Genomic DNA, 25,174 nt, shown 5'->3' with positions numbered 1-25,174 from the left:
CGAATGTTTCCGAGGCGGTCGAGTAGATGGCGTCGTGGCCGTTCGAACACGGCAACGAATTCGAACAAGAAGCTCGGATAAATATGCCGGAGGAAGGAATTGCCGAGATTTTAGAATTCCCGCGTCCCTTTCATTCGGTAAGTGTGATAATTTAATAGCGAGTTTCCAGTTCCGCCAAATGTAACCTAGAAAGGTTTCTCGGAATCGTCTCCTAGAGCCGATCGACTTATCGCGTCTCTGAGAGCTGTCGGGGTGTCGACCGTTAGTCAATTAATCTTTCCATGTATTTTTAGAGCGAAAAGTCAAGTCGACAAGAGTCAGGAGCACGTGACGGTTTAATAGCGAAACGCAGCGGAATGGCGGTTGCGTTAGGCTGGGTGCGCAGCGAGAGACGGTCACGAGTGTTTGAAATTTACACGAGGAGGCCGTGACCCACCTATGGAATAGTTCGCCATGTCGTCGATTCTGTCATTGCGCGTCCTTATTAAAACCTACTTCGAGCCGATCCTTCGATGACGACAGAGTCCTCACCTGCGGAGTCGGAAAGTCTGCGCAAATCAAAGTACAGTGACGAACATGAATGCGTTTCCACCATATACTATCCGCCCTATACCTGCAGAAATAGTATTTACGTCCCTTACTGTACATCCTAGAAAATGGGCATTTCCATGAACCAACGGATACATAGAGAACCTACAACTTTATCCACGTTTCTTATAAGCATTCCTTCAAATGTAATTTTAACCGAATGTATAATTTTGTAGAAACCCACTGAAACGGATAAAGCCAACCTGATGCGTCCCGAAGCGACGTGGAGGACAAAACGGGGATGAGGAGGAAAAGGAGTGCTTTCGAAGAAGAGACCGATCGCGCCGATTAAACTCGCATAGTCGCGAAGATGCGCATCATTAGCGGGCATTTAAAGTTCAGCTACATGGAACTCGTTATCGTGGGTGTTCTATCGTGTTATGTTAATGCGAGGCACCGTGTACAACGAGAGTATTACACAATTGGAGGCGCGCAGAGGGTGAGAGAAAAACGAGGGCCGATGTCCGAAAACCTGAAAAGGGTGTCACGACGCAGAGAAATGTTCCTCTTGGTACACTTCGTATCTAAAGGTTCGTCTCCTCCAAAATGCAATTTCAGCCCAGCCCTTAATTCTAGTAGACTCCCGAGAATGTCTCAATCGCGGTGTTAAGTCACGTCCACCTTTTTCCAGCATTTCCGATAGGCGGCGTGGCAAGAGCGGGTAATAGTGGTAATAACAGCAGTGGTTGCAATAACGTGACGTTATGTTCGAGAAGCGCATTACACAACTACGAAAGGCGCAAAGAAACAAAACGGCGAAAAGGTACAACCGGCTAAATTAACGCGATACATCAGGTACGAGTTGATTATATAACCGAAACGCGAGAGGCAGGAGTAAAAATGGGGATTTTTTGACCAACCGATACGCGGAAACGAGAAGCAGGTTGCGTAAGAGAAGCTGCAAACGAGATAAGAGCGTACTCCAAGTCGCTTCGCTTTCGATAAAAGGAAAAGTTATCGACATTCCTGCCGTGCCGCTGATAAGAACGGAAGCGAGCTCTCCTTTTCTCCCTTTCATATGTTTATCGGGGCGCTATTATATCGAGCACCGGTTGCCCGGACAACCGGTTCGAAGGGGATCGATCGATCGATTTTTCCTGCATTTCTTTCCGGCGAGAGGCGCCGATTCTCCGCGTGGATCTCGATCGCTTCCGGCCGATCCAACCGGTCGGAGAGTGCCACGAGCTCTCACGTGACCGGATAGGCGTTGTAACGCGATTCGGTGAAAGCTCCTCGAAAGAAAGATCGCGCGTTCGCTGGATCGCCTCGTGGACTCCACCGGGGAAGATGATCATGTGACGCCGAAGATGAAAAAGTATGATTAGACGGCGATCATGCCGGTACGACTAGTTCCTCGTGCCCGGAATAGCGACACGGGATGCCATAATGTCTTCTCCAGCGCGTCACCGTTCGACTCGCACTTTCGAATCGACGTATCGGCCGTTCCGCTGCGGCCTTTGTCACGAAAGCGTCAGAGACGGTTTCCCTGTACATTATAGCTTCCATATTTCCCTCGATTCGTTCAGTTTCCCGATCCAGTGACTGGAATATCGAGAAAGTCCTCCCGGCGAGTCGGGACGCGCCGCCATATTGGAAGACTCGTTGCCTCGATGAACCGCATTCGAGTCCAGAGTGGATTCGGGGAGTAATTCTGCATTTTTAATGTAATTATTAGATTTCAGGTGCTGGCTATATCCTGGCCTTTCCAGGAGTATCTTTCGGTTGCACAATCCGAACACGTCACGTAGTTTTGTAGAACTCACGTGCTAATGAAGAAGCGTGCCACCTCGCATATTCAATTACGCATGTGCGCGTTCGAATTAGAGTCTTCTGCGAGGATTGCACCGTAAGTCTCCTCAGATCCGATACATCCCGTCCGCGGTACATTTCACCGTTTACTCGGTACAATTAAGCCGTTCTAAGCGCTTTTTTCTTGCGCAATGTGTAGCCGCCATATTGTTTTGCAGGACGCGTGTGATAATGCAGAAGGCCCGGCTCGTTGCGCTCAGAAGAACTAACGCGAGGCAGTTATTATGAAACAAGGATGTGTCTGAGCGGAAAGCGGGTCAGTGCACGGCTCGTTTATCTCTCTGCTTGTTCCTGGATCGTTTCTCTTCTTTCCCGGTCTCATTCTCGCTCTTTGGCATCCTATATACGTGCATCTTTCTCTTTTTCCAGAGGACCAATCGGCGATTGCGTGCACGCGTTTCGGGGCACCGCCGCCAGGTGGCAGCGTCGCCGAGGGGTTCCCTTATCGCTGATAAGACGAATCCCTGTGCGGATTGAGAGCGAGTAATCGTTTATCCATAAGTCCTCTTAATCGAAAAATAAATATTTCTAGAATCGATGTGCCGAATTTTGGCGTCAAGTATTCGGTGCTTTGAAATGTATTTGGCGCGGCACTCTACCGAGTTTCCTGACCGAGGACTTTTTCCACTTTTCAGGGAACTCCTTTCCCGGAACTCTCTCTCCCGCGTTCGTCGGAAAAATCGGGAGAGAGGAGCGCTGCTCCCTCCAGCCGAAGGTACGACGTCCTTGCAAGTCACGGGACTCGAACTCCGGGCATCTATCCTTGACTGTACAGAATGCAAACCGACCGGATAAATATTGGTCCTCCGCTCCCAGGGGCCTCATACAAACATCCACGGGAAAGCGCGCGATCCCGTGACATTAGACGACATATGTAGACGTGGAATGCGCCTCCATTTTAAGATTATTTTCACCGCTATTAACACTTTCCTTTTTTTCCAGCCGAGCTCGACTAGACCGCAGACCGCAGGTCCTACGTCGGACGGAAGAAAAACGAAAGGAAAAGCGGTTCAGCGGAACAGGAAAGACGAACGTTAATCCGCTAGACGCGATTACGCAATCCCGGGAGCCGGGGAAGAAGGAACGCCCGGAGCCTTGGCATATGGAGATCCACCCGAAAAGGAGGATTCGTCGAGTTTGAGCCGAACAATTTTATGAACGTTCGTCCGCTAATATTTGCCATGGGGCAATACATTCTCACGGCCTCTCCTCTTCGCCGGTTTGGTCTCACTTCCCCGCCGAGCGAGAGGTTAGGATCCTCTCCTCCAGGGGCAGCACCTGCGAAATTAGTAATTATGCAAATCCACCGATTGGTCGCGAGCGATCGGATAAGAGCCGATGACTTATTGGAGCCTTGAACCGATCTCCGATCGCGAGGGGCTAGCCGGTGACGTCACATCCGTCAGACGTTCGGCAGGAGGCGCGCCGCGACCTAACCTCGCTTCCGAGCGCGACTCGCTCTAGGTGAATCGGTAGCGGTGCGGCCGCAAATTACGCATGCGGAATTACGTATGCCGCGTCGATGTGGGTGCCCGATGTGTCCGTCACACGCGGATCGCTTCGCCGGGTGTTACTCAATGGAGTCACTCTCGCCGCTGCCATATGGGCTCTTCCGACATACTAACACATATCCTGGGCCCGAGTTTTTGGGGCTCCTATGCAATCGATGCTAATGACTTTGCCTGTAAGCGCTTCTAAACCGCATTCGATTAATTCCCATATCTGTCCCCAGGAAGGAAGGACACCAGGTTTCCCAGGAATATCGATAAACTGCCGAATTAACTCAAACCGGAGCAAAATATTCGACGCCTCCCTTTCCCAGGTGTGTCTTCGGGCTTGCCAAAATGTTGCCTCCAAACCGGATTCAATTAATTCCGACCTCTTCTTTCAGAAAAAGAAAAGGACTCTTCGGTTCCCGGTTACCAAGGAGTATCGCTGATCTGCCGAATCGACTTCAGTTCGAATGAAAATATTCGACTCGACGCATCCCTTCCCAGGAGTGCCTTCAGGATTGCCGGAATTGCGCACGCTCCTCCATTCCGCGGCCGCGTGTATAACCTATAACTATAATAACCAGGCAGTGGTAATCCAGCGAGGTTGTTTGTGCCATCAGCGAGAAAGAAAGAAGAGTCTCGAAGCCGACTCTTCCGTCTTCCTCGGACACTTTCACTAGAGTCCCGTGACTCGGGCCCCGCTTTGCCGCGCGTCCCTCTCACGTGGTTTGTGCCCCACCCCTCCCCGCGCCGCCCTATCACGTGTTGCGTCCAACGCCAGCGCCGCCGCGGCGAAACTATCGTCCAATCGCGCCACGTGATTCGGCCTCCGCGCGGGTCATCTTCATTCCTGCTGGTCCCGGCACCCGAGGAATGAGGAAAAATAGCGGCGGGGCCGATTTCAAGATCACGAGACGAGGAACTTGCCTTCGAGGTTTCGGATTCCGCCGGGTAAAAAGAAGCTCCGGCTTCTCTTGGCCCTCCGGGCATTAATGGCAGAGGAAACTCCGGAGGAGCTCCGCGAGATCTATGACGTCGCACGTGTCGAGCTCCGGCTTCTACTCTGGCCAGGACTTGATTACCTCCCCGGCGTCAATTTATATTTTTTGGCAGGCACGAACACAAGTTTATGAATAGGTAGGAGAGGGTTTGCTAGACACGCTCGTCTAATTAAACGTACTCATTGTTATCGTTCAATAAGTTGCTTTATTATATTAATTATTTTACAGTTTATTATACATCAGGTACCGCAAGTACGCAAGTTCTCGAGCTCGTTTTTTACGTTACGTTTACGTTACTACCACCAGGCTGCACCATGTACACGAGGAAGCCATTCATGACCGCCAGTGTACATACATAGAGGCTACATGTATCGGCCATCCAAGGATCTCGTCTGGTTGTCCTGACGGACCTTGCGCGAAGGACTCTTCGGCTTCTCCGAAGTGCTCCTCCGTCGGGATTCCTGGAGACCGGTCCTCGAGTTCTGCAATGACTTTCTTGGTTCTGGGAAGTGCAACTTTTACTCAAGGATGAGTGCTCGCCGGCACGTTACCGTTTCGTGGCCGGCGCGTCCGTTTGGTATTCGGACTCTTCGGGTACCGTAATGGCCGCATCCTTGACCCTCATTGTGAAACCGTGTACGATGGCTCCGTTGCGACAGTTTTCCATGTTTTTTTTTTCTTTCGCCCAGAAGCTTTCTAAGAAGGCGTTCTGCGTCCCTGGAAATAAGGCACCTCGACATCTAATTGCCGTTTAGGCCGGTGAAATCTATGAAAGCAGCGGGTTAAAAATAGGAGAAACGTCAAATCGTAAGTAATCGCAGTCGTGGAGGAGAAGACTTCTTCGGGATGCGCACCGGCCGTATTCATCTCTCCTTTTCACAGGACCTTCTCGTCAGCGACGACGCGGAATTTACGCGATCTTTTCTTCACCCACTCCACGGAATCCGGGAACGCAGGAGGAAAGAAATCACGGTGGGCCTAAAAAAGGAGTCCTCGCAAGAAGTTTCCACAATCGGAATAATTCTTAGCCGGATGCGGAGGGCGATGGAATCCGGCGATCGGTTAAAATTAAACATGAGGACACCTGTCGGCCATTCCAACTGCCCATGATTAGGGCAATGGGTATGTAAAATCGAGATTCCGGTATATCGGGTACATCGTCCGTTTCAAGATGGCGCCGCGTCGAATGGCTAATTATTTCGTAAGCGCTTTATGCGGGCCGATAGTTAAGAGACTATTAACCCGGTCATTAGGCCCGGTGCTTTCGTTTGTTCCGTACCTCCACATAATTCCGTAATTTCGATGCTTTATCAGCAGGCTTCGATAAATCCTGACGATAAAACTTGCGACTTTTTCCTAGGGGAGCCATTCAACGATTCCTATTTAATTACCCTCGTAATTATCACCGATATCAATGGCAGAATCTGAAGGATTTTCGGAGAAGACGACCCCTTTCTGTGGACTTTCCAGGAAAGACACATCTAAAATCTAAAATCGAGGATCCTGGGACCCGATTCTACGAGGAGCGACTCCACGTTGACCCCTCCGGTGGGATTGTGTCATCGAATGCATAATACCGGCTTCATTACACAATAGGAAGATCCGTTGCGAGAAACGAGGAAACGAGGATTCCGTGACTCGCTATCGGTAATTAACGTAATGTTATGAATTCCCATCTCGATTTGGCAATAGGCGCTTAATTGGTACCTTGCACCCCCGCGTGCCTTCGATCGCCCACATTTATCTTACACTTGCGTTTATTTTCTACGCGTGCATCCTTTGCGTTATTTTTCCAAAATTTCATGCTTAGTTTGAGTTCCGCTGAGTCGGTATTTGCGATGAGAGTTCCTATTTGTTATAAGAAATATTGTATTTAGTGGGAATAATGTGCCGCGTATATGAATATTAATTAATGGGGTAATGGCCACGGGGATGAGACGAACGAAGGACTTCACCTTGGTCCTTTGTCCGTCTTCTTATCTTCCTCGTGCCTGTTCCAGCATTCGAGTCTCCAACTCTCACCTTGGTGATTCCATTTTTTTTCCCGCCTCGACTCGTCTCCTATCTTTGGCGATTTATCGATTATCGCGGACCTCCTTTATCCCTCGTTAATCTTCAGCATCTCCGCTCGTAAATAATGCCAGGCCCGGAGGATGCACCCGCGAGTGATGATAATGCGAACATTAAGCGCATTATCATCACTCCTTGCACCTTCGGAGGAGGATGCACATTTAGCGGGAATCCCGAAGGACGAGGTCAAGCCTGCATCCTTCGGGATCCTCGTCCAGGGTCCTCTTCGTCTTTATCTCCGAATTTTAAACCGTGATAATTCGATTCGAAAGGAGCAGCGTGGGCGACCATTTCTCGTTCCAAAAACCGGGCAGGCCACGATCGAAAGTAATTCGATTTCTCGAATCTCTCAGGAATCCCGTACTCTCACTTGGGTGCATCCTCCTGGACCGGCGAAAAAAAATCGCTTTCCAAAAACCAGTTGATATAAAGGCCAATTCGAGCTCACACCTACACCTTGTCCATGATGTATACCAATATTTCCATCGTTACAGGACATCGACATCGACTCTCGACTTCGACAGGATAAGGCAGAGGCTTCGAACCTCCTGAAGTAGCGCAATAAGTTCCCAGTAAGCTCGTAAATCACGAGGCGATACCATAATCTGCACTGTAGTAGCGATTCTTGCTCTTTTAGGTCAGAAGAAACGTGCCGATCGGTGCGGGTCATCGCGTCAAAGAGGCCTTATCCGACTCACCCTGGTCCACCCACGACGAGGACGTTCCTTGGAGAGGCACGAGACCCACGGCGAGGAAGATAAGGATGTAGAGAAAGACCTCAGCCGAGAGAGAAGGAGAGAGGCGAGGAGGTAGGAGAATCGATCCGGTCGGAGTAGGGTCGCCAGCTCGCAGGAGGGAGAGGTCTTTTAACCATAGGAGAAGGTGTCCGCCGCGGTAAATACGGATCGCCTCGGTCCCGAGGAGCACTCCAAGTCCTAACCGGCGACGGACCGTTCAGGAACCCGCGACGGGGTCTTCGAGTCGGTCCCACCGGATCTCGGATCCTCTGAGAGCCTCCTCGTCCTCGAGGAATCCTCGCGAATCGCCAGCCGCGAGATCTGGTGCAGTCGATCCGTGTCGACCCTCAAGGGGACACCTCCGATTTCTCATTTTTCGCCACCTTTGGCTCACCCGGGACGCTTGCACGACCTCCACGTCCCGCTGATCGCTTTCGACCTCTCACGCGGGAAGAAGGAGAAAGGGCCCGGAGAAAGAGAGAGAGACACCGGCTCCATCGATGTGCTCGGCGTGATACCAGGGATTTGGGAGAGGGAGAGAGAAAGTAGTGACAAGAGGAGAGAGGAACTTCGACGATGAGGAGGATCGCTTTCGCACGGTAAGAGTTTGGTTTCCTTTTTTTAACCTTCACATCCCGGGTGGGTTTGGCGTCTAGAATCGTGGATGGCTTGAAAAAGACGAGTAGCTTCTCGGAGGCTGCGCTGGAGCAGGTGTCTTCAGGGTGGAGGCGTCACTTTGGGAGGGCGGAGGGTGCAGGGCAGTATCCGTGTCTTATCGTGGTGTCGCTGGCCTCGACCCGTTTTCGGGTTAATACTTTCTATTTTGGGGTCAAGAAAACCTTATCACCCCTCGTCCACTTGCAAATGGGCGCACTCAAGGTGGCCATTCGGCGACACGTTCTGGCTACTTCATCGATAACCTCGTTTCGATTGTTGGTCATAAATGCTCCCAGATTTTTACGAATGTTACCTCGTCTCGCGGTTTTCACGTCTTCGGGAGGAAGACTTCATTCGGGATTCTCTTGGTACGCAATGGATGAGTTCCTCGTTGCTTTCCATTAACCTTCGAGGGATATGAAGATACGCGGCTCGTATTACCACTTCGTATCAAGGACCCCATCATTTATCGGTCGCTCGACCAACTCCACCGCATTCACCGCGTTTTATTATATTCCCCTCGATGAACAATAAGCGAGGTTCGTCACGAATCGGTGAACCGGAAATGGCTCGGCAAGGCGTTGATTCCATAATTAAGGACCCCTAATGCGAAGGAATTAAGACCACACACGGATCATACACCCTATTAATTTTTCGTTTTTCACAAGTGACAAGTGAGTGGAGCAGGAACCTGCAACACCTGCACAGGTGCTCAGGTTATCCAACAAGATTTCTCCGACCCATCACCTCGTCTCGAGTGACGTTTCCTCCCTTTTTCCGGGAAAATAAGTTGCTTTTTCTCCCCTTCCGCGGTGTTACGGTGGCCTCTCAGCCGTGTCACTCGGAGGTGCCGAAAGCGCCGATCTAACCAGATCTCAGGAAAACGTAACGTTATGCAGGGCCGATCCGGAGACCGTAGATCGCGAGAGCGAGCTCGAAGGTTTTCTGCTAGACGGCGCGACCCGTGATTCGATTGTGCAAACCTGTCTAGGAAAAAGGCCCGTATCGTTTGATAATGGGCCAATAAATGGCCCTTGTATCGCAACAATGCTTTGCTAAATCCGATCGGCGCTTTCGGCGCGACATGGCGGCGGCGCCCACTTAGTGGATCGCACAATTCCCAGTGGACGATGACCATTGACAATGGAAGTGATCACCGAAGTGTCACCGATCCCGAGGGGAATTATCGTGCGGCCGTGACCGCGGTATTGCGGCACGCGGATAAACCGCATTATCGTAGGTCAGGGGTCTCGGATGCCGAGGCGCGTTGTGTAAGGAGGCCGGCCTTCAAGGGCTGTACCTACGCAGAAGAAACTTTCGACATTACCGTTTGCAACGGCACCTGGTCTACTTAGTCCGGTTTCGAAAATTCCTGGGGAAATAAAAGATCCCCCGTAGAAATCGAGGTGTCCATGCGATTTGGAAGGATCATGAAATTTTAGCCGATGCGATTTTAGCATCTGCGATTTTTTGTTTTTAACTTGATAAGGAACTTTACGTGAAGCAGAGCCGATAAAACACCGACGAAACGGCTCTGCTTGACTAGTTATATTTTGTCCGCTCGGAAATTCCTCATCCGGTTAAAAAAAGTAGAAAAATCACAGTTGTCGCAGGCGCTAATAAAAATGCAGAGCTGCTTCATCGGTCGCAACGCAACTTTCAGGGAAGTACGCGATTGTTCAATCCCAGGGAAGTCCCGACGACATCTTTCGCGATTCCGGGATACGAGGAAAACCTGGACATAACTTATAACGAGCGGGCCGATCCGCGATCGATGCACCGTCTGCACGCAATCGGTTCTCTCTAGGTGGACTGTGTCGTCCCGGTCGTTCCTTTTTCTAGCTCGGCGTCACCCCCGCCGCCGGTTCTTAAGTAATCGAGGAAAAGAGGATGACGAGTCGAGGAGTCAAGGAGAACCGCTTTCGATGAACCCTTCCCCTACTTTCGCCTCTTAACCTCATCTTAAGTGAAACATTTATTCCCTGTTATTACGATTTCTTTCCTCTATCGATCCTTCTCTTTCGGTGTCATCGGACTGCTCGACGGCGGCGTCTCTTTCGTCAGCCGCGGTGAATCCGGACCGGCGAAATCGATTTACATACCTCGCTCGTCTCTATCCCCATCCCCCTCGAGCGGGTGTCCGCCATTAGTGCCGCGAATTTCTAGATTTCGAGATTCTTCCGAAACCGCCCGACGTAATTATTCACCCACCTTTTTTGCCGCCATTCCGTCGAAAATGAATCACCGGGATGTCTAATTAGTGTGGCATGAATGGAGATAGAACCAACGTCGCTCAAACTCTCACATTTTCCCCCGAAGATCGGGTTTTATCCGGCTTTTCTGCTTTATAAGTAGCATCGCTTGTATTCTGGCCTTGGTTCGTACTTCTTGAATTTCAGGACGCGAGGCAGAACGGAATTCCTCGTAAACATGGCCGCAACAAAACCTAAATCTCCCTCCGATTTACATTCTCATTTGTAGGAATGCCATTCCACGAGCTTAAAATACTCCCAGTGTCTCCGTGCGGTGTGTCCTCTTCCCCAAATTCTCCAGGTGGATCTTTCCTCTGGATCGGAGAGTTCGCCGCCATCTTGGTTCTCACGTGACCTGCTAGATGCGCGCGAATGTTACGAAACTCTAAGGTGGCGCGTAACGATAAATCCTCGCGATAAATCCGTGTAAACTCGTAGAAGAACTCGATTTAACTGCACAAATTACAAGCCTAGGATTTATCGTTGCGTGTGTAGCCACCTTTAAGGCACGCGGCGACGGCGGTAACCGATTCGTCGCGAGTCGCCATTATCGGCGACTCGCGACATGTCGCCTCTCTGGAAACGGGTCAGGGTGTACCGACGACCTTCGATTCTCCCCGCAAATCGTTTAAATTCCCCTAAGTCTCGTCCTGTCGTTCCCTCTCCGTCTCTGTCTCTTTCTCTTCGCCGGCCAAGAAACCCAACTAGATCGGCCACTCGGTGACCACTTTCACCTGGCGAGCACTTCCTCGCGTCGCTTTACACCACGGTTTATTACCCCGTGGAATTTAATGCCGGTCCATTCATGTACTTTTCCCTCGCCGTCTCCACCTCTCTCCTCATTCTTCGCCCGCCTTTACTTCTCCGCCCTGACAAAAGTCCCTGTAAATTTGCATAAGTCTCAGCACACCTAACCGAATTTCTTTTTTTATTTAATTAAATGTAGCTATGCATTATAATTTTCATTACCTTGGATGAATGTGGTACAGACGACGTAATTTGGCTGGAATTTATCGTGGTATGGAAATAAGCAATGATCGAGTATGTAGATTTTTTGGCATTTTTTATCGGCGAGGTTTTCGGGTCGTTGCTTCACTTTCAGGATCCTGCTGATGCGAGTTGGCCAATCCTTGTTGTATGGAAACTGATTTACCTCTCAGCCTCTTCTATGCGGCAAAGTACCAAATTACGTCATTCCCTCTCCGCGTATGCAACGTTTCCAGCGCAAAGGTGCATCTCGAGGAGGATTTTCACCCGAGTTCCAGGTGCGTCCATGAAGTAACGCATGGGAGTTGATTTACGGTGCGCCTTTTGTCTTGCATCAAAGATGGCGCCGCTCCTTTTCTTCGGCGCGATTTTTCCTCCCTGTATGGCTGGTCGTTTTTTCGGGGACACTCCTCGAGTCACCCTTGTCATAAACTTTTTAGCAAAAGTCCGATTTGGTCCCCGAGGCGACCGCAAAGCGCCGAGCACCGATTTACCGCAAAATGGCGACCGTCCGGTGTCCAGTTGCGTCCTCCTCCGTTTACCCGAGCTGTGGTCTCTGCACCCTCCTGGTTCCTCCAAATTTTCGCCCCTTCCCTCTAATGGGAAGAATATCATTAATTAATATTCAAGCTAACCCCAGCTTGTCCCTGCGATGTCTTCCTCCGTTCGACGGAGTCTGTGGTTTTCGCGTACTCCCACATTTTCGCAGCTCCCAGCGGTGATCGCACACCCATAGAAAGGACAACTCATTAATTCCTAGCCTTAACCACGCGTTTAACGTCCAGTGAAGTGGGAATTAGTTGCGTATTTGCGCAATCCGCGGCAGCCTGGCCGAGTTTTGTCGACTGGCCGCAACATGGCTGCCGTGCGGCGTCCGGTTCGTTCCTCGACTTCCTGGCCCGACTCTTCCTTTTCTTTTTAACAGGGCATCTGCGGTTACTCGCGCCTTGGGGTTCCTCGTTTCTTTTTCATCCAGCAAAAACGACCGCGCACTTGGCGGAAGGTTGCTCTTCTTAGACCTCCACATCTCGCTTTTTCTTCGCCCCAACTTTCCACCGTGACTGTAAAAAGTGAAGCGTTAAATCAAAACCAATATCACTTTATTCATGAAATAAATTATAATGATTTATTAATGCGTCTAGAAGGGGGTCGGAAGAGTCCTTGTCCCAAAGACGGCGAGCAACGAAAGCAACATGGCGCCGAGTGAAATCGAATCGGTTTCCCGGCCTTGGAACGATGTCACAAAATGTCGGGGCCCCGGAGAGGGAGAGAGGAGACACGAAATCTGTGCAGTGTATTTTGGCCGAGAGCATTTCGGCACGCACATGGACGTACGCACCCACGTGCGTGGCGGCCGACCGCGGAAAGATTTCTCCCGGCGTGACCCACTGACACTGAATTATGGCGCGCCGCTAAACCGCACATAACCCCTTCCGCAGGAAAGTGTATCTCCGATTAAAGTGATAGACTAATAGTCCAGTCGGCGGTCCGTGGCTCGTGATATTCCCGGAAACCGTTCACCTTTTCCACGCCTCAGACCGTTGGCGATCGCGTGGCCGCCGCCGCCATTTTGAATCGGCGAGAAAATGCAGAAATATTCCTAAGAGCCACGAATTTTTTCCCTCCCACCGTCGCGGCCTTTATTCGACACATATTCAGATAGTGTAGAACTGAATTCAGAGAATTCAGAGAGAGAGAGAAAGTGACTGTTAATTCCTTTCAATTTCTCCGTTAACATCCTTGGCACTGACCCACGCCGTTAACGGTGCGCCATTTGGACCACGTAGCATGGCGACGGCGCGACTCACGTAGTGCCTTGGCATTGGATCTTAAGCAAGGTTTACATGGATCTCTCTCTCTTTCTCCCTGCGAGGCACTCTCCTCGGATATGAAAGGTGTAGCGGCTCCAAGAAGCTGAATAAAGCGGAACAAGGGCCGGGGAACGCGCGTGCCCCTCGGCGATATCGGTCCCTGGACTTGACGCTCCAAGATCTCGTTTCGAATCGCCCTAAGGGGCCTTAATTCCTGCTCTTACTTCTGCTTACTTATGGTACCGTGTCGTTACCTCGCCATTGCCCGTTATCGTTGAAAGTCCGTTCAGCGGTTCTCATCGCGCGCCGTCCTAAGCTGGGTAATTAAAATCCAAGATGGCCGACCATCCCCACGGAGGCATCCCCGGCGAATTCATTATTCCACGGTTTAAAATCCCGGATATTTCATGGAGTTTCCGATGCGATCGCGTGCCGGCTCCCCCTTTCCCTCTCTTTTTGTGCGGCCGCACATAAGCGGAGAAAGTGCAAGTCTGAAAGGCATTCCGGCGCTCACGGCGGCTTTCCGTTATTTTCCGACGTTGGTCATCGCGTCGCTCCTACACGCGTGTAATTTCTTCCTCAAAGGTGGACTACGCGTCCCAGGTATTTTCTGCACGTACCCCTTCGTCGTTATTTCCCGCTCGTATGACTCTAGAGTGGGCAGGTTGTCGCGCAAGATCGTTATTAAATTAATCATCCTTATTTCTGCGACTTCCAAGTTATGTAAAATGGCGCGCGTGCGGCATGTGAGGGTGACGCACGCTCGGAAAGCATCGCTGGAACTCTCGGCCGTCCGGTGACGACGGAGGCACCTTAGATGGCGAACCACCGATACAGGGGTATTATGTTCATGGTTATTCGCCTCTCATCGATTCGCCGCCAGGTGGAGGCGCCTCGTACCGTGACGAACGGCGGAACATCCGAGGAAGGTTACCGCGACATCTTTCTCTCCCCCTGTTGGCGTTGACTTTCATTTCTTATGATTCCTTTTTCTTTTCTTTCCACGGCACAGCGGAGTATCGCGAACGGCGCGCGTCTTTCCTCTCGACGGTTTTCGACTCTCTACTAATACTGGAATTGGCACACTGCGCTAGATTTCACGATTGTCTCAAATTGAAACAAGCCGACTCTCCTGCGCGACTTGGAAGACGCGTCTCTGTACGGTTTCCTTCCTCCGTCGAAATGACCTCTTGATTTTATATTAATTAATACTCCATTTCATATTAATCGTCGCGATTATTAATGGATGTAATCGATCTCGTTTCAGAACCAGCCTAGGACTGCTGTCTGCAGTTTTTGCCCTGAGCTGCGCACTTTCTCCGGCGGTTCACCAGTTCGACCTTTCCGGTAAGTGTGTGGCCGCCCGCGAGGGGTCATCGGGAATTATTCAATATTATATGGATTCAATTATTGAACCCCCTGGAAAAGCGTCACGTGATCCCGCTTTTCAGCACGTCGAATTTCATCAAGTGGAGTCGGGTAACGCAATTTTCCCCGGGACAATGCTGGGATTATTCCCACGCTCGTTTCGAGGGGTAATCGCGCGCGGCGTTACGGCGAATCTGGTCGCAACGCGTGTCGCCTGTGTATCGTACATGGATCATACATGGATCATACACGAATCATGAATATCGCGATGAAAAATCGCGCACGAGCGATGGCCCAACCGACGCACCGAGTCTCGTTACCGCAATTACCCTGTTTTCACGATGCCTTTTACGCGCGCGATTCGGCCACGCATTTGACTCGTTTTGGTTCGCTCAATTTCGAGAGGAATTTTTTTTCAGCTAGATTAATCCCATTCCGAGGAAAAGAGAGACCCTACAGTAGCCGCAAAAAATTTATTTTTTTACTTAGAAATTTTTCCTGGACGTCTACGAGCGGTTTTCACAGGGAGACCTCTCGGAGACTTCAACGCCCGCCGCCTGCACAGGCGAGATCGCCTCCACTTATTCCTCGCTTCTCTCCGTTCCTTCCTTGCGCAATTTCGGGGCATAACCTCAACCGGCGGCACGCGATGGAATCGAGGGGGAAAAAATCCGGCAACGGCTTCACAAGAAACGGTGTTTAGGCCTTAATAATCCCATCTCGAGAAAGGAGCGTTTCGACCGGGCACTGTTGGAGCCGAAATTGGGAAACGCAAAGTCGCGTCGTTGACCTTCCAGCGACATCGGCGTTACCGTTAGCGGTAATGTTAGGTGGTGTAGCGGTAATGTGACCGGCAACATTACATTAACTTTGTTACATCACGGGGTAATGCACCTCGTTACGCAAGCGCATCTGGAAATGAACATTTGCGTCAAGATAAACTCGGTCGAAGTGGTCATTTTGCTCCGTCTGAAAATTGTAAAAATCGAACATCTGCCTCGCTAGACACTAGATTCGCGGCATAATTCGGTGAGAATTCTCGGGAGAATTATTCCCATCGCGGTTTTCGAGGGCAGGGAACTAGAAATTGGAAATGATACCTAAGTGAAGCCTTGTCTCGCGCTAATTGAACACGGCGGGCGGCCATTGTCGTTCAATTGTGTAGTTAACGCGTCGTAACGAGGCGCCGGAGCCCCGAGTGGCTTAATCGTCACCCCGAACGATAATCGTCACGCCAGTCGGAGGAAAATGCACACGATAAAGGTAACACGGTTAATTATGTTGTACGCGAGATGACAGGACGTTAACCGACCACTTCATTCGCGCTCCCCAGCGGCGGCGGCGTCGAAAGGTCTTTTCTTGGACGTCAGTTAATTGCCGCTCTACGACTCCTGCAGAAGGAAAACCCGGTAATTTCCTAGTCGTTCTTCTTGCATGTTCGCGACGAGTTCCCGAGTTACTAATAAATAATGAGAGTCGGCCGTTAAGGGGCGCCGATAGGGGAAACGCGACATTCGGCGGAGTCCATTGGCCGAATGCCGTTTAACCGCGGTTTAACCGCTCGAATTATGGATTTGTAGGCAGACAGGCGAACCGGTAGTTTTATTACGCGATTATGACGCTTTTCCTTGTTTTTCAGAGTACGTCTACGGGGTGGACGAGGACCTGCAGGCGAGAGCACGCGTCGCGGTCGAAGCGGAGCGGCGGGCGTACCAGTCCTGGTAATTTCCCCTAGGCCGGTCTGGTTCCCTCTCCTCGAGTACAAAGGAAAAAGAGACGGACGCAGGAAATCGACGGAGAGTTTAGCGCGGATTTACAGCCCGGGCCAATGCCCGGTGCTCGAAATATCCCCCGTTTTATCGTCCTTCCACCGCCAGGAACAATGGCGGCCGACGAGGCGCGCGCCCTTGCGGATTGCCAGACTAGAATTCCGTTTTTCATGCCCTTCCGCTGATCCATCTAGGGAATCGCAATCCGAATCGTTGTTTGAGATCCTCCGACACGAAACCCCTCCTTAAACGTCGACTTCTGTCAGGAATTAACGCGAATAATCCAGCATCCCGCGGTCGGGTCGAAGGACATAACCTCAAGGAAAGGAGTCACAGGTGACACCTGCGCCTCTCTTTCTTAGATCCAAATGGATCACCCGGAATCTAAGTCTAGTCTAAGGCCGCTGAATTTAATCCGGCGACGTTCGTCACGGATATGGGTCAATGGCGGATGCGATAGATGGTCTATTTGCACGGAGGCCGCGTCCTTCCGCGTCTTAATCCGCACAGCCGCGAATTCCGGTAGCACCATTGTATGGGGATATTATTAAACGATCGCTTTGACGGCGATTCCCAGTTTAGCGATCTCTGGGTCGATCTTGGCCGTGGAAAGGCGGATCGAGACGGTAAATGGCCACGGACGCGAAACGGGCCGCCATGACACCCGGCCCGGCCGGTCCGCTCTTTCCGCGGCCATGAAAGTAAAAGTCTCGGCGTGGAGGATAAAAAGAGGACGCTCCAAAAGCGGAAGGCCGTCTCTCCGCCGCGTCACCTGGCGTCTCTCTTCGTCGGTTCTTCGAGCGTTTCGACTCTGGCGACCGTTTAATAGCACGTACCGCGGAAGTGGAAGCCTTCTGCGACCGCAGCGCCGCTCGAGGTGAACCAGAGGGACGGACTCGTGACGTCATTGGCGAACGCCACTTTCCTTCTCGTTCTTCCTGGGAATTAAATTAAAAAGGGTTATTTTGCTCATCACGGATGTCAAGGAAATGGGAATATAACCGCGTTAGAAAAAACATAGCGACATGAATGTCAAGAATAAAACGGGAAGCAACATGAATTTCCGTTTAAATTTCAGGCCCAGAGATGTAGCCGCGTCGGGGAACGCGGAGTGCAGGACGAGGGCAGAAAGTGCATGTCCACCTAGCAAGTTTAGAACTCCCTCCGGAGCTTGCAACAACGTGAGGCATCCTGCATGGGGTGCAAGAGGGTCGCCATATTTGAGGATATTGCCGCCATCTTACGCAGACGGTAAGACTACCGCACTCGAAATTCACATAGTAAGGTTTAAAAATAGCTGTAAATTTGCCTATCCTTCTAAAAGTAATGCTATTTAAAGGGCCATCAAAGAGCACCGGGAAGTGCACTAGGTCGAGCGTGGAAAGTGAAACGTGGGACGCGTTGCAGAAGACTCCGGTCTTCGCCGGAAGGCTCGAATCGGCACGCTGTTGGCCAGCCTGGTCTCGATTAGAAATGGGGATTAGCATTCGGGTGGCACCTCCGTTGAAATAGAGAGCCGGTAGTTGCGACATCCCGCCGTTTAAATAATAAACAGCTGGCCAGCGCCATTGCGTGACGGCGTGCGAGTCTCGCCGTTGCGCGTCGAGCCCTGGACGTTTCCTGAAGACCGGGAAAATCGGCTCCTCCGCGTTCACCCAGGGCTTTTCCGACTGTTTCACTTCTGTCCAGGGCTCTCGAGAAAGGGGACCGGGAGGGAAGAGCAGGAGCCAGTCTCGAGAAACGAAAATATGAAAGTGACAAGAGCGAAGAGAGTCGGACCCGTTCGCCGGTCCCTGGGCCAGTGGCTCTTATTCGCTCGCCATCAAAGACTCGTTGACCTCGAAATAGTGAAAATGTCACCGGTCCAGAATGTATTAAAAAAGGCAGACAGAGGAGGGGAAGATATATATATATATATACATATATATAAAACAAAAAACGAAACGAGAGAGAAGGAACGCGCTCTTCGCGGAGGAATTTGTTAATGGCGACGTTCAGCGCGACTAAGGCCACACGCGTGTTCCCGAATATGGGAAAAAGGTCACGCACGCGTAAACCGCCCGATCCCTTTGATATCTCGATTTTTCGAGAGGCACCGCAGGACATTTTTCGACTACTTTCACCGGCGAGGCCGCAGCGAAGAAAGCGGCCTTCGCGGCCATTTATCTCGACATTTTCCGCCGTCCCTCCCGATTCCGCGATAATATATTATTCCACCGAGGACGAGATTATTCTCCCTATACAAAGATATATCGTCGACATATCATTGCCCGACTCGTATATAATTGCAAGAAATAATTATCTTGAGAAGGAAGATCGATCATTAATTTAAATGAATTTTTATTGATCAGGGATCCCTTTGAACGATTTGAGGTTATCTTTCTCTTGCCGCAATGCATATTCCTTCGGATCGATCAACTTTCTCGTTTACCTCGGCGCAATACAATAATCGAGATTTCTCCGCTACTTATGAAAATTATCCCCGGTTCAAAAATCGTGATAAAAAAAAGAAGAAAAAAAAAATCAATTTACCTCGGGGATAATTTAGAATGACTCATTACCAATAATCGGGAATAATCGGGAATGGAGGAAAGCGCTGATATCAGGCCAGCGAAATGTTGGCTTTAAAACATTGAGGAACAGTCGTCGAGCGTTACGGGCGTAACTTCTTATCGGGATAATTAATAAAAGTTAACGACCAAATGAAAGTCCCCTCGCTCGTAAAGGCATTAATATCGGGATTGCAGTAAACGTCGCGGGCGAATGTTATTAAACTCCTGGGCGGCATCGGCTTTGTCACACATTATCGGATTATAGCCGGGAATAAAGTAGTCGAGGCGAAAGTTCTCGTACAGAGGTGGAGGATGCAATCGGTCTTCGCCCGACATTAACGCGTTAATGCCCTACGACTCGCGACCCGTAAATTTAAAAAAAAGAAGAAAAAAAAATTAAAAACATTCAAAACGGCCACACTCGGCCTGGAGGAATTTTCTTCCGCTCCTAGAAATTGAGCCAGCAACGACGTGGAATTAAATAACAGCCCTCGCGCGGAGTAAAAGTAAAAAATAGCGAAACGAAAGTCCCGGGGAAATGAATTAAACATGAACGCCCGTGGCCCCAGTCCCGTAAAAATAACGTATATAAAAAGATCGAAGAAAAAAAGAAAAAAAAAGAAATACGAAATGAGCGAGAAATACATCTGACTAGCTCTAGGGTATCGCGCTGGATAAGTTCCTGAAAACCTGGCAACGGGTTGAAATTAATAACTCCATCCTGGCGGTCCCTCCGGGTGCGGATAAAAGTGAAACGACGAGATGAATGTCTCCGATCTTAGCGAAGTAGGCGGGGCCGTTTCTGGTAAACGTCGCCCACGTCCATAAAACCGTGCCTTAGGATCACCATCGGATAGCTGGAGGGTGCCAATGGAGCTAATCCGATGATTTCTGTCCCCAGGGATATCCAGCCCGCGGCGGTCCTCGGGGAGCCACGAGTTGCCCGCGGCCTCGGAGGTGGTGTCCAGGATCAGGACGGGAAGAGAGTCCCCCAGGTCCCACGAGGGCCTGACCAGCCTCTCGGGGATTTGGTCGGAGCTGATCCTGCGGGACATCTCGTCCAGCATCCACCCAGGTCACCTCGGCCATGAGAGATCTCGGGACCCCAGGAGTTCAGGATGCTGCACGAGTTCCAGGAGACACCCCGAGTGCTTCGAGAGTCGGGGTCCAGAGGGAAAGTGCAAACCTTACTGGAGATCGGTGCCCACCCTGAGCGCCCACAGCTGCGAGTTCGTCTCCAGGGAGCAGATGAACGGCGCTTCGGGATATCTAGACGGGTCCGACATCTACGGGAACAACGACGACAGGCTGCACCGCATCCGGAGGTACAGCCACGGGAAGGTGGACCCGAACGGCTGCGAGGTCTGCAACGGGATGTCGAACTCTTCGGCACTGGGGAGAATTTACCACGCGTTGCTGAAGGAGCACAACAGAGTGGCCGACAAGCTGGCCGAGGGCAACGAGCACTGGGACGACTCCAGGATATTCCTGGAGGCGAGGAGAGCGGTGGTCGCCCAGATACAGCACGTCACCTTCAACGAGTTCCTGCCCAGCGTCCTAGGAGAAGCCGCCCTGGTGGACCCGAAGCTGAGGCTGGCCAGGAGCGGCTTCTACAACGGGTACTCCAGCACCAACAGAGGAGGAGCCATCGACGCCGCGGCGTTGGCGGCTCTCCAGGTCCTGACCTCGTTGAGGTCCAGCGGTTCCAAGGACCCGGAGAAACTGGAGTCGCACGTGATGGCCTCCGCCAGGAGCGTGAACCTGGGGATCCACAGGGAGGAGTCCTTGCGCTTCAATAATCTGGGCCAGTGGGACTTCACGGAGCTCCTGATTCACGTGGGCAGGGACCACGGGTTGCCAGGATACGTCGACTTCCTGGGGCACTGCTCCGGGATCCATGCGATCAATTTCACGGATCTGCACGAGATGATGAGGAGCGAGGACGTGGCCAGTTTGTCCAGGATTTACCACTCGGTGCAGGACGTGGACCTGTTGATAGGAGGTGCATTAGAGGTGCCCAGAGAAGGAGCAGTGGTGGGACCGACCTTTGCTTGCCTCCTGAAGGAGCAGTTCGCGAAGCTGAGGAACTCGGACCGCTTCTGGTACGAGAACGACATCCCTCCTTCGGGGCTCTCCTCGTCCCAGCTGGCGGAGGTGAGGAAGGTGTCCCTGGCCGGCATCCTGTGCGCCAACGCGGGTATTCGCAGGATCCAGCCCAGGTCCTTCATCCAGGAGGACCCGTACCTGAACGCGAAGATTAGCTGCGACCAGCACGGAGTCCTGGACCTGGTAGCCTGGACGGAAGAGCCCATCCCGATGCCCATCGTGGACAACTCCATGAATCCCACGGTGGTCTCAGAGCTGATCGCCCACCTGAACCCCGAGGTGATCGCAGCCGCCGTGAAGAAGGCCGAAGAGGACCTGGTCGAGCGGAAGCAGCTGGAGTACAACGCCTGGCGGGAGCAGAGAATAGCGGATCCTAAATCCCCGGCAGGCACCGCCGCCAGTTTCTCCAAGGCCAACAAGGACGCTCTCCTCCTGGCGAACTCCTCCATCCTGTACGAGCTGGCCACCAACGAGATCGTGAACGGTCCTCATGGTCTGCGAAGAAGGAAGCGTCAGGTCTTCGAGAGCGCCGACAACGTCCTCGGGTTCCCCAGCAACGACTTCTCCGACTTGCTGCAGAGCGTCGACATTTCAGGGTTCCTTCCGAACAACAAAGCGACGAACCACGACGAGGTCGACTGTCCAACGGAGGATGGTCCCTGCGACCCGACGACGCCTTACAGGACCCTTTCCGGGCACTGCAACAACCTGAGGAACCCGAGTCTAGGCAGGTCCTTGACCACTTTCGCCAGACTACTGCCCCCAGTCTACGAGGACGGGGTCTCCAAGCCTCGGACGACCTCGGTCACGGGGATCCCTCTTCCCAACCCCAGGGTGATCTCAACCGTGATCCATCCGGACATCTCGAACCTCCACAACCGGTACACCCTGATGGTGATGCAGTTTGCCCAGTTCCTGGACCACGACCTGACGATGACGCCGATCCACAAGGGCTTCGCCGAGTCGATCCCCAGCTGCAGGTCCTGCGACTCTCCGAGGACGGTGCATCCCGAGTGCAATCCATTTCCGGTACCAGCAGGGGACCACTTTTATCCCACGGTGAACGTCAGCTCCGGGAGCCGCATGTGCTTCCCGTCGATGAGGTCGCTGCCAGGTCAGCAGCACCTGGGCCCCAGGGAGCAGGTGAACCAGAACACGGGATTCCTGGATGCGTCGGTGGTCTACGGTGAGAATCCCTGCGTCTGCAACCTCCTGAGGGGATTTAACGGGCGAATGAACGTGACGTCTCACCCGAATCGTGGCAAGGACCTCCTTCCGCAGTCGGCGACCCATCCCGAGTGTAAGGCCAGGTCCAAGTTCTGCTTCATAGGAGGGGACGGCCGGGTCTCGGAGCAGCCAGCCCTGGCGATGATGCACACCATGTGGATCCGGGAGCACAACCGCATAATGGAGGGCCTCCGCCAGGCGAATCCCCACTGGGACACGGAGAAGCTGTTCCACCAGACGAGACGCATCATCAGCGCGATGATGCAGCACATCACTTACAACGAGTTCCTCCCCAGGATCCTCGGCTGGAACGCCGTTAGTTTGTACGGTCTGAAGCTGCTTCCCCAGGGCTACTACAAGGAGTACTCGCCGACCTGCAACCCGAGCGTCCTCAACGAGTTCGCCACCGCGGCGTACAGGATAGGTCACTCGTTGTTGCGTCCTCACCTGCCCAGGATGGACCGGAACTATCAGCCGGTGGACCCTCCGATCCTCCTCAGGGACGGCTTCTTCAATCCGGACATGCTGTACCAGCAGGGCATGATCGACGAGATGATCCGCGGCCTCGTGGCCACTCCCATGGAGACCCTGGACCAGTTCATCACCGGGGAAGTGACCAACCACCTCTTCGAGAACCTGAGGATCCCGCACTCCGGGGTCGACCTGATCGCCCTGAATATCCACCGCGCCAGGGACCACGGGATCCCCTCTTACAACAATTACAGGGCGCTCTGTAACCTGAAGAGGGCCACCACCTTCGAGGATCTGTCCAGGGAGATGGCCCCGGAGGTGATCGCCAGGATGAAGCGCATCTACGCTTCCGTTGACGACATCGACCTCTTCCCTGGAGGGATGAGCGAGAGGCCTCTTCAGGGTGGCCTCGTCGGGCCGACGTTCGCTTGCATCATCGCCATCCAGTTCAGGCAGTCCAGGAAGTGCGACAGGTTCTGGTACGAGACCGACGACCCCAACATCAGGTTCACCGAGCATCAGCTCGCCGAGGTCCGGAAGACCACCCTGTCGAAGGTCATGTGCGAGAACATGGACAACCAGGGCGAGATGCAGCGGGCCGCGTTCGATCTGCCGAATAATTTCTTGAATCCCAGGGTCCCTTGCTCCTCCATGCCTCACATGGACTTCTCGGCGTGGAGGGAGACCAGGCACGGCTGCCAAATCGGAGGTCGTAACGTCGCGGTCGGAGAATCCGGATTTCCCACGCCTTGCACCAGCTGCGTGTGCACCGCCGAAGGGGTAAGGGTCTTCTTTAATCACCAGATCCAAAAGATCCAACAATCTTGTAACTTCTCTCTTGAATTCCACTACTAAAAAATACATACCGCGAAAAGAATCCCATTGAACCAAAGAAATATTTTTAATACTTCAAGGAATAATTACTTCCCTCGAGTCGACTCGAGTAAATTCAACGTTTCTTCGGAATTCTGGCAATTTCAGTTCACTCGAGTTGAAATAATTATTCCTTTGAGTTAATAAAATATTTCCTTGGTTGAAGGAATTTTTTTTTTGACATTGTCGAGTATGTAGATACGTTAATTAATATTCCGGTGACATTTTAGACCCAGTGCGCCTCCCTAAGGGTGACGGACTGCAATCAGCTCCTGAGGGAGGCGTCGAGAGAGGCGATCCTCCGGGACGACGTCTGCACGGCCCAGTGCGGTTTCGTCCTGGCGACCTCCGAGTCCACTTCCAGGCTCCAGTTCACGACCCCCAGCAGTTTCCCCGGTTTCCACCACGCCAGGAACAACCTGAGAAGCTCGCCGACGCCGGCGTCGTTCAACGGCTTCAAGTTGCCGGACCTCTCGCAGTTCATCGGCTGAGCGCCGCGAAAAAAAAGGGATATCGCGAGAGGCCAGGAAAACGGGGAGACGAGAAATTTCCATCCCGAGGGGAGATAACGAGGACTTAATTCCACCGCGCGAAAAAAAAAGACCTCGATTTTCCACTTCCCGGCAGATCGCCGAGTGATCGATCCGAGCCAGGATCCAAGATCCTTGGTCCTCCTCGAAACTGTACAGAAGGTGGAATTTTTTTTTTATTCGACGAGAATTGGGAGTGCCAGAGACGAGTTCCGATTCGGAACGCGCTGCCGATACTGTAACTCTCTTCGACAACCGTAATACCGGAGAACATCATCGATCGAGTCGTTCGGGATGAATTTTCGGATTTTAAGCATCATTCGAATAAAATCCGGGATTTCATGCCGAGCGACCCAATGCGTGCACGGTACACTGGTAAACATGAATGTCTTCTCGCGTTACACTGGCAGTAGGGTATACCACGTGTCCAGAAGGCAGGCATTAACGTTTATCGGTGTACTTTGCGGAGTCTCCCTGGAATCCTTCGAATCCCGGATTTTAAGCGGCGCTCCCGTTCTCCATCTCCCACTTTCCGTTTCCATTGAGCACTAGGCGTTGCAGTATTATCGGTGGGTTTCGAAATACGGCCTGAGGAGTACCTGTTGGAATGTAAATATAGGAAGTAAGCTCGACTCATGTACTGGGTGTCCGGCAACCATCGCGCGGCATTTACACATAGGGAGTGCACGGGATAATCCCGACATTTTCGAGAAATCCGTAATCGTTTCTTTTCTCTGCCTTTTTTTTTATCCTCTACTTCTTAAGTTAATGTTAAGACTAACGAAAGCTGCCGATCGTAATTTTCTGGAGGTCTCCCATGTAACGGAGGATACCTCTCTCGGTATATATATATAGATATATTTATTACTCGCG

General features: G+C 51.9%; 1 protein-coding gene across 8 annotated transcripts; it reads left to right on the top strand.

Moving 5' to 3' along the window:
- Window positions 1-26: 26 nt before the first annotated feature.
- On the top strand, window positions 27-25,174 carry LOC105701787. Of its 8 annotated transcripts, none has more exons than XM_023432304.1 (19): window positions 27-137; window positions 294-562; window positions 765-1,118; window positions 1,220-1,351; window positions 2,264-2,434; window positions 2,556-2,653; window positions 2,767-3,646; window positions 4,130-4,219; window positions 4,289-5,027; window positions 5,120-5,698; window positions 5,774-6,013; window positions 6,252-6,538; window positions 7,456-7,533; window positions 7,599-8,297; window positions 14,673-14,752; window positions 16,413-16,494; window positions 17,621-17,793; window positions 19,996-23,678; window positions 24,002-25,174. In XM_023432304.1, exons 14-19 carry the CDS (start codon window positions 8,275-8,277, stop codon window positions 24,260-24,262), a joined length of 4,302 nt encoding a protein of 1,433 aa, XP_023288072.1. In that variant the 5' UTR covers window positions 27-137; window positions 294-562; window positions 765-1,118; window positions 1,220-1,351; window positions 2,264-2,434; window positions 2,556-2,653; window positions 2,767-3,646; window positions 4,130-4,219; window positions 4,289-5,027; window positions 5,120-5,698; window positions 5,774-6,013; window positions 6,252-6,538; window positions 7,456-7,533; window positions 7,599-8,274; the 3' UTR covers window positions 24,263-25,174. The 8 variants fall into 8 exon arrangements, with proteins under 8 accessions (XP_023288072.1, XP_023288074.1, XP_023288076.1 ...); XM_023432306.1 differs by having other exon boundaries at window positions 2,556-2,880; window positions 3,033-3,646; XM_023432308.1 differs by having other exon boundaries at window positions 2,556-3,112; window positions 3,340-3,646.

Source organism: Orussus abietinus, unplaced genomic scaffold (genome assembly GCF_000612105.2).
Source record: "Orussus abietinus isolate OABI.00-Male unplaced genomic scaffold, Oabi_2.0 scaffold24, whole genome shotgun sequence".
Taxonomy (NCBI): Eukaryota; Metazoa; Arthropoda; class Insecta; order Hymenoptera; family Orussidae; genus Orussus; species Orussus abietinus.
Note: the sequence above shows the minus strand (reverse complement) of the source record. Positions and strands in the feature narration are given on the sequence as shown.

Bases quoted from the DNA above. Each gene is read 5' to 3' on its own strand.
- LOC105701787 (XM_023432304.1), top strand. From the start codon at position 8,275: ATGAGGAGGATCGCTTTCGCACG. The intron at 8,298-14,672 runs GTAAGAGTTTGG...ATCTCGTTTCAG, and splicing joins AGGAGGATCGCTTTCGCACG to AACCAGCCTAGGACTGCTGT. The intron at 14,753-16,412 runs GTAAGTGTGTGG...CTTGTTTTTCAG, and splicing joins TCACCAGTTCGACCTTTCCG to AGTACGTCTACGGGGTGGAC.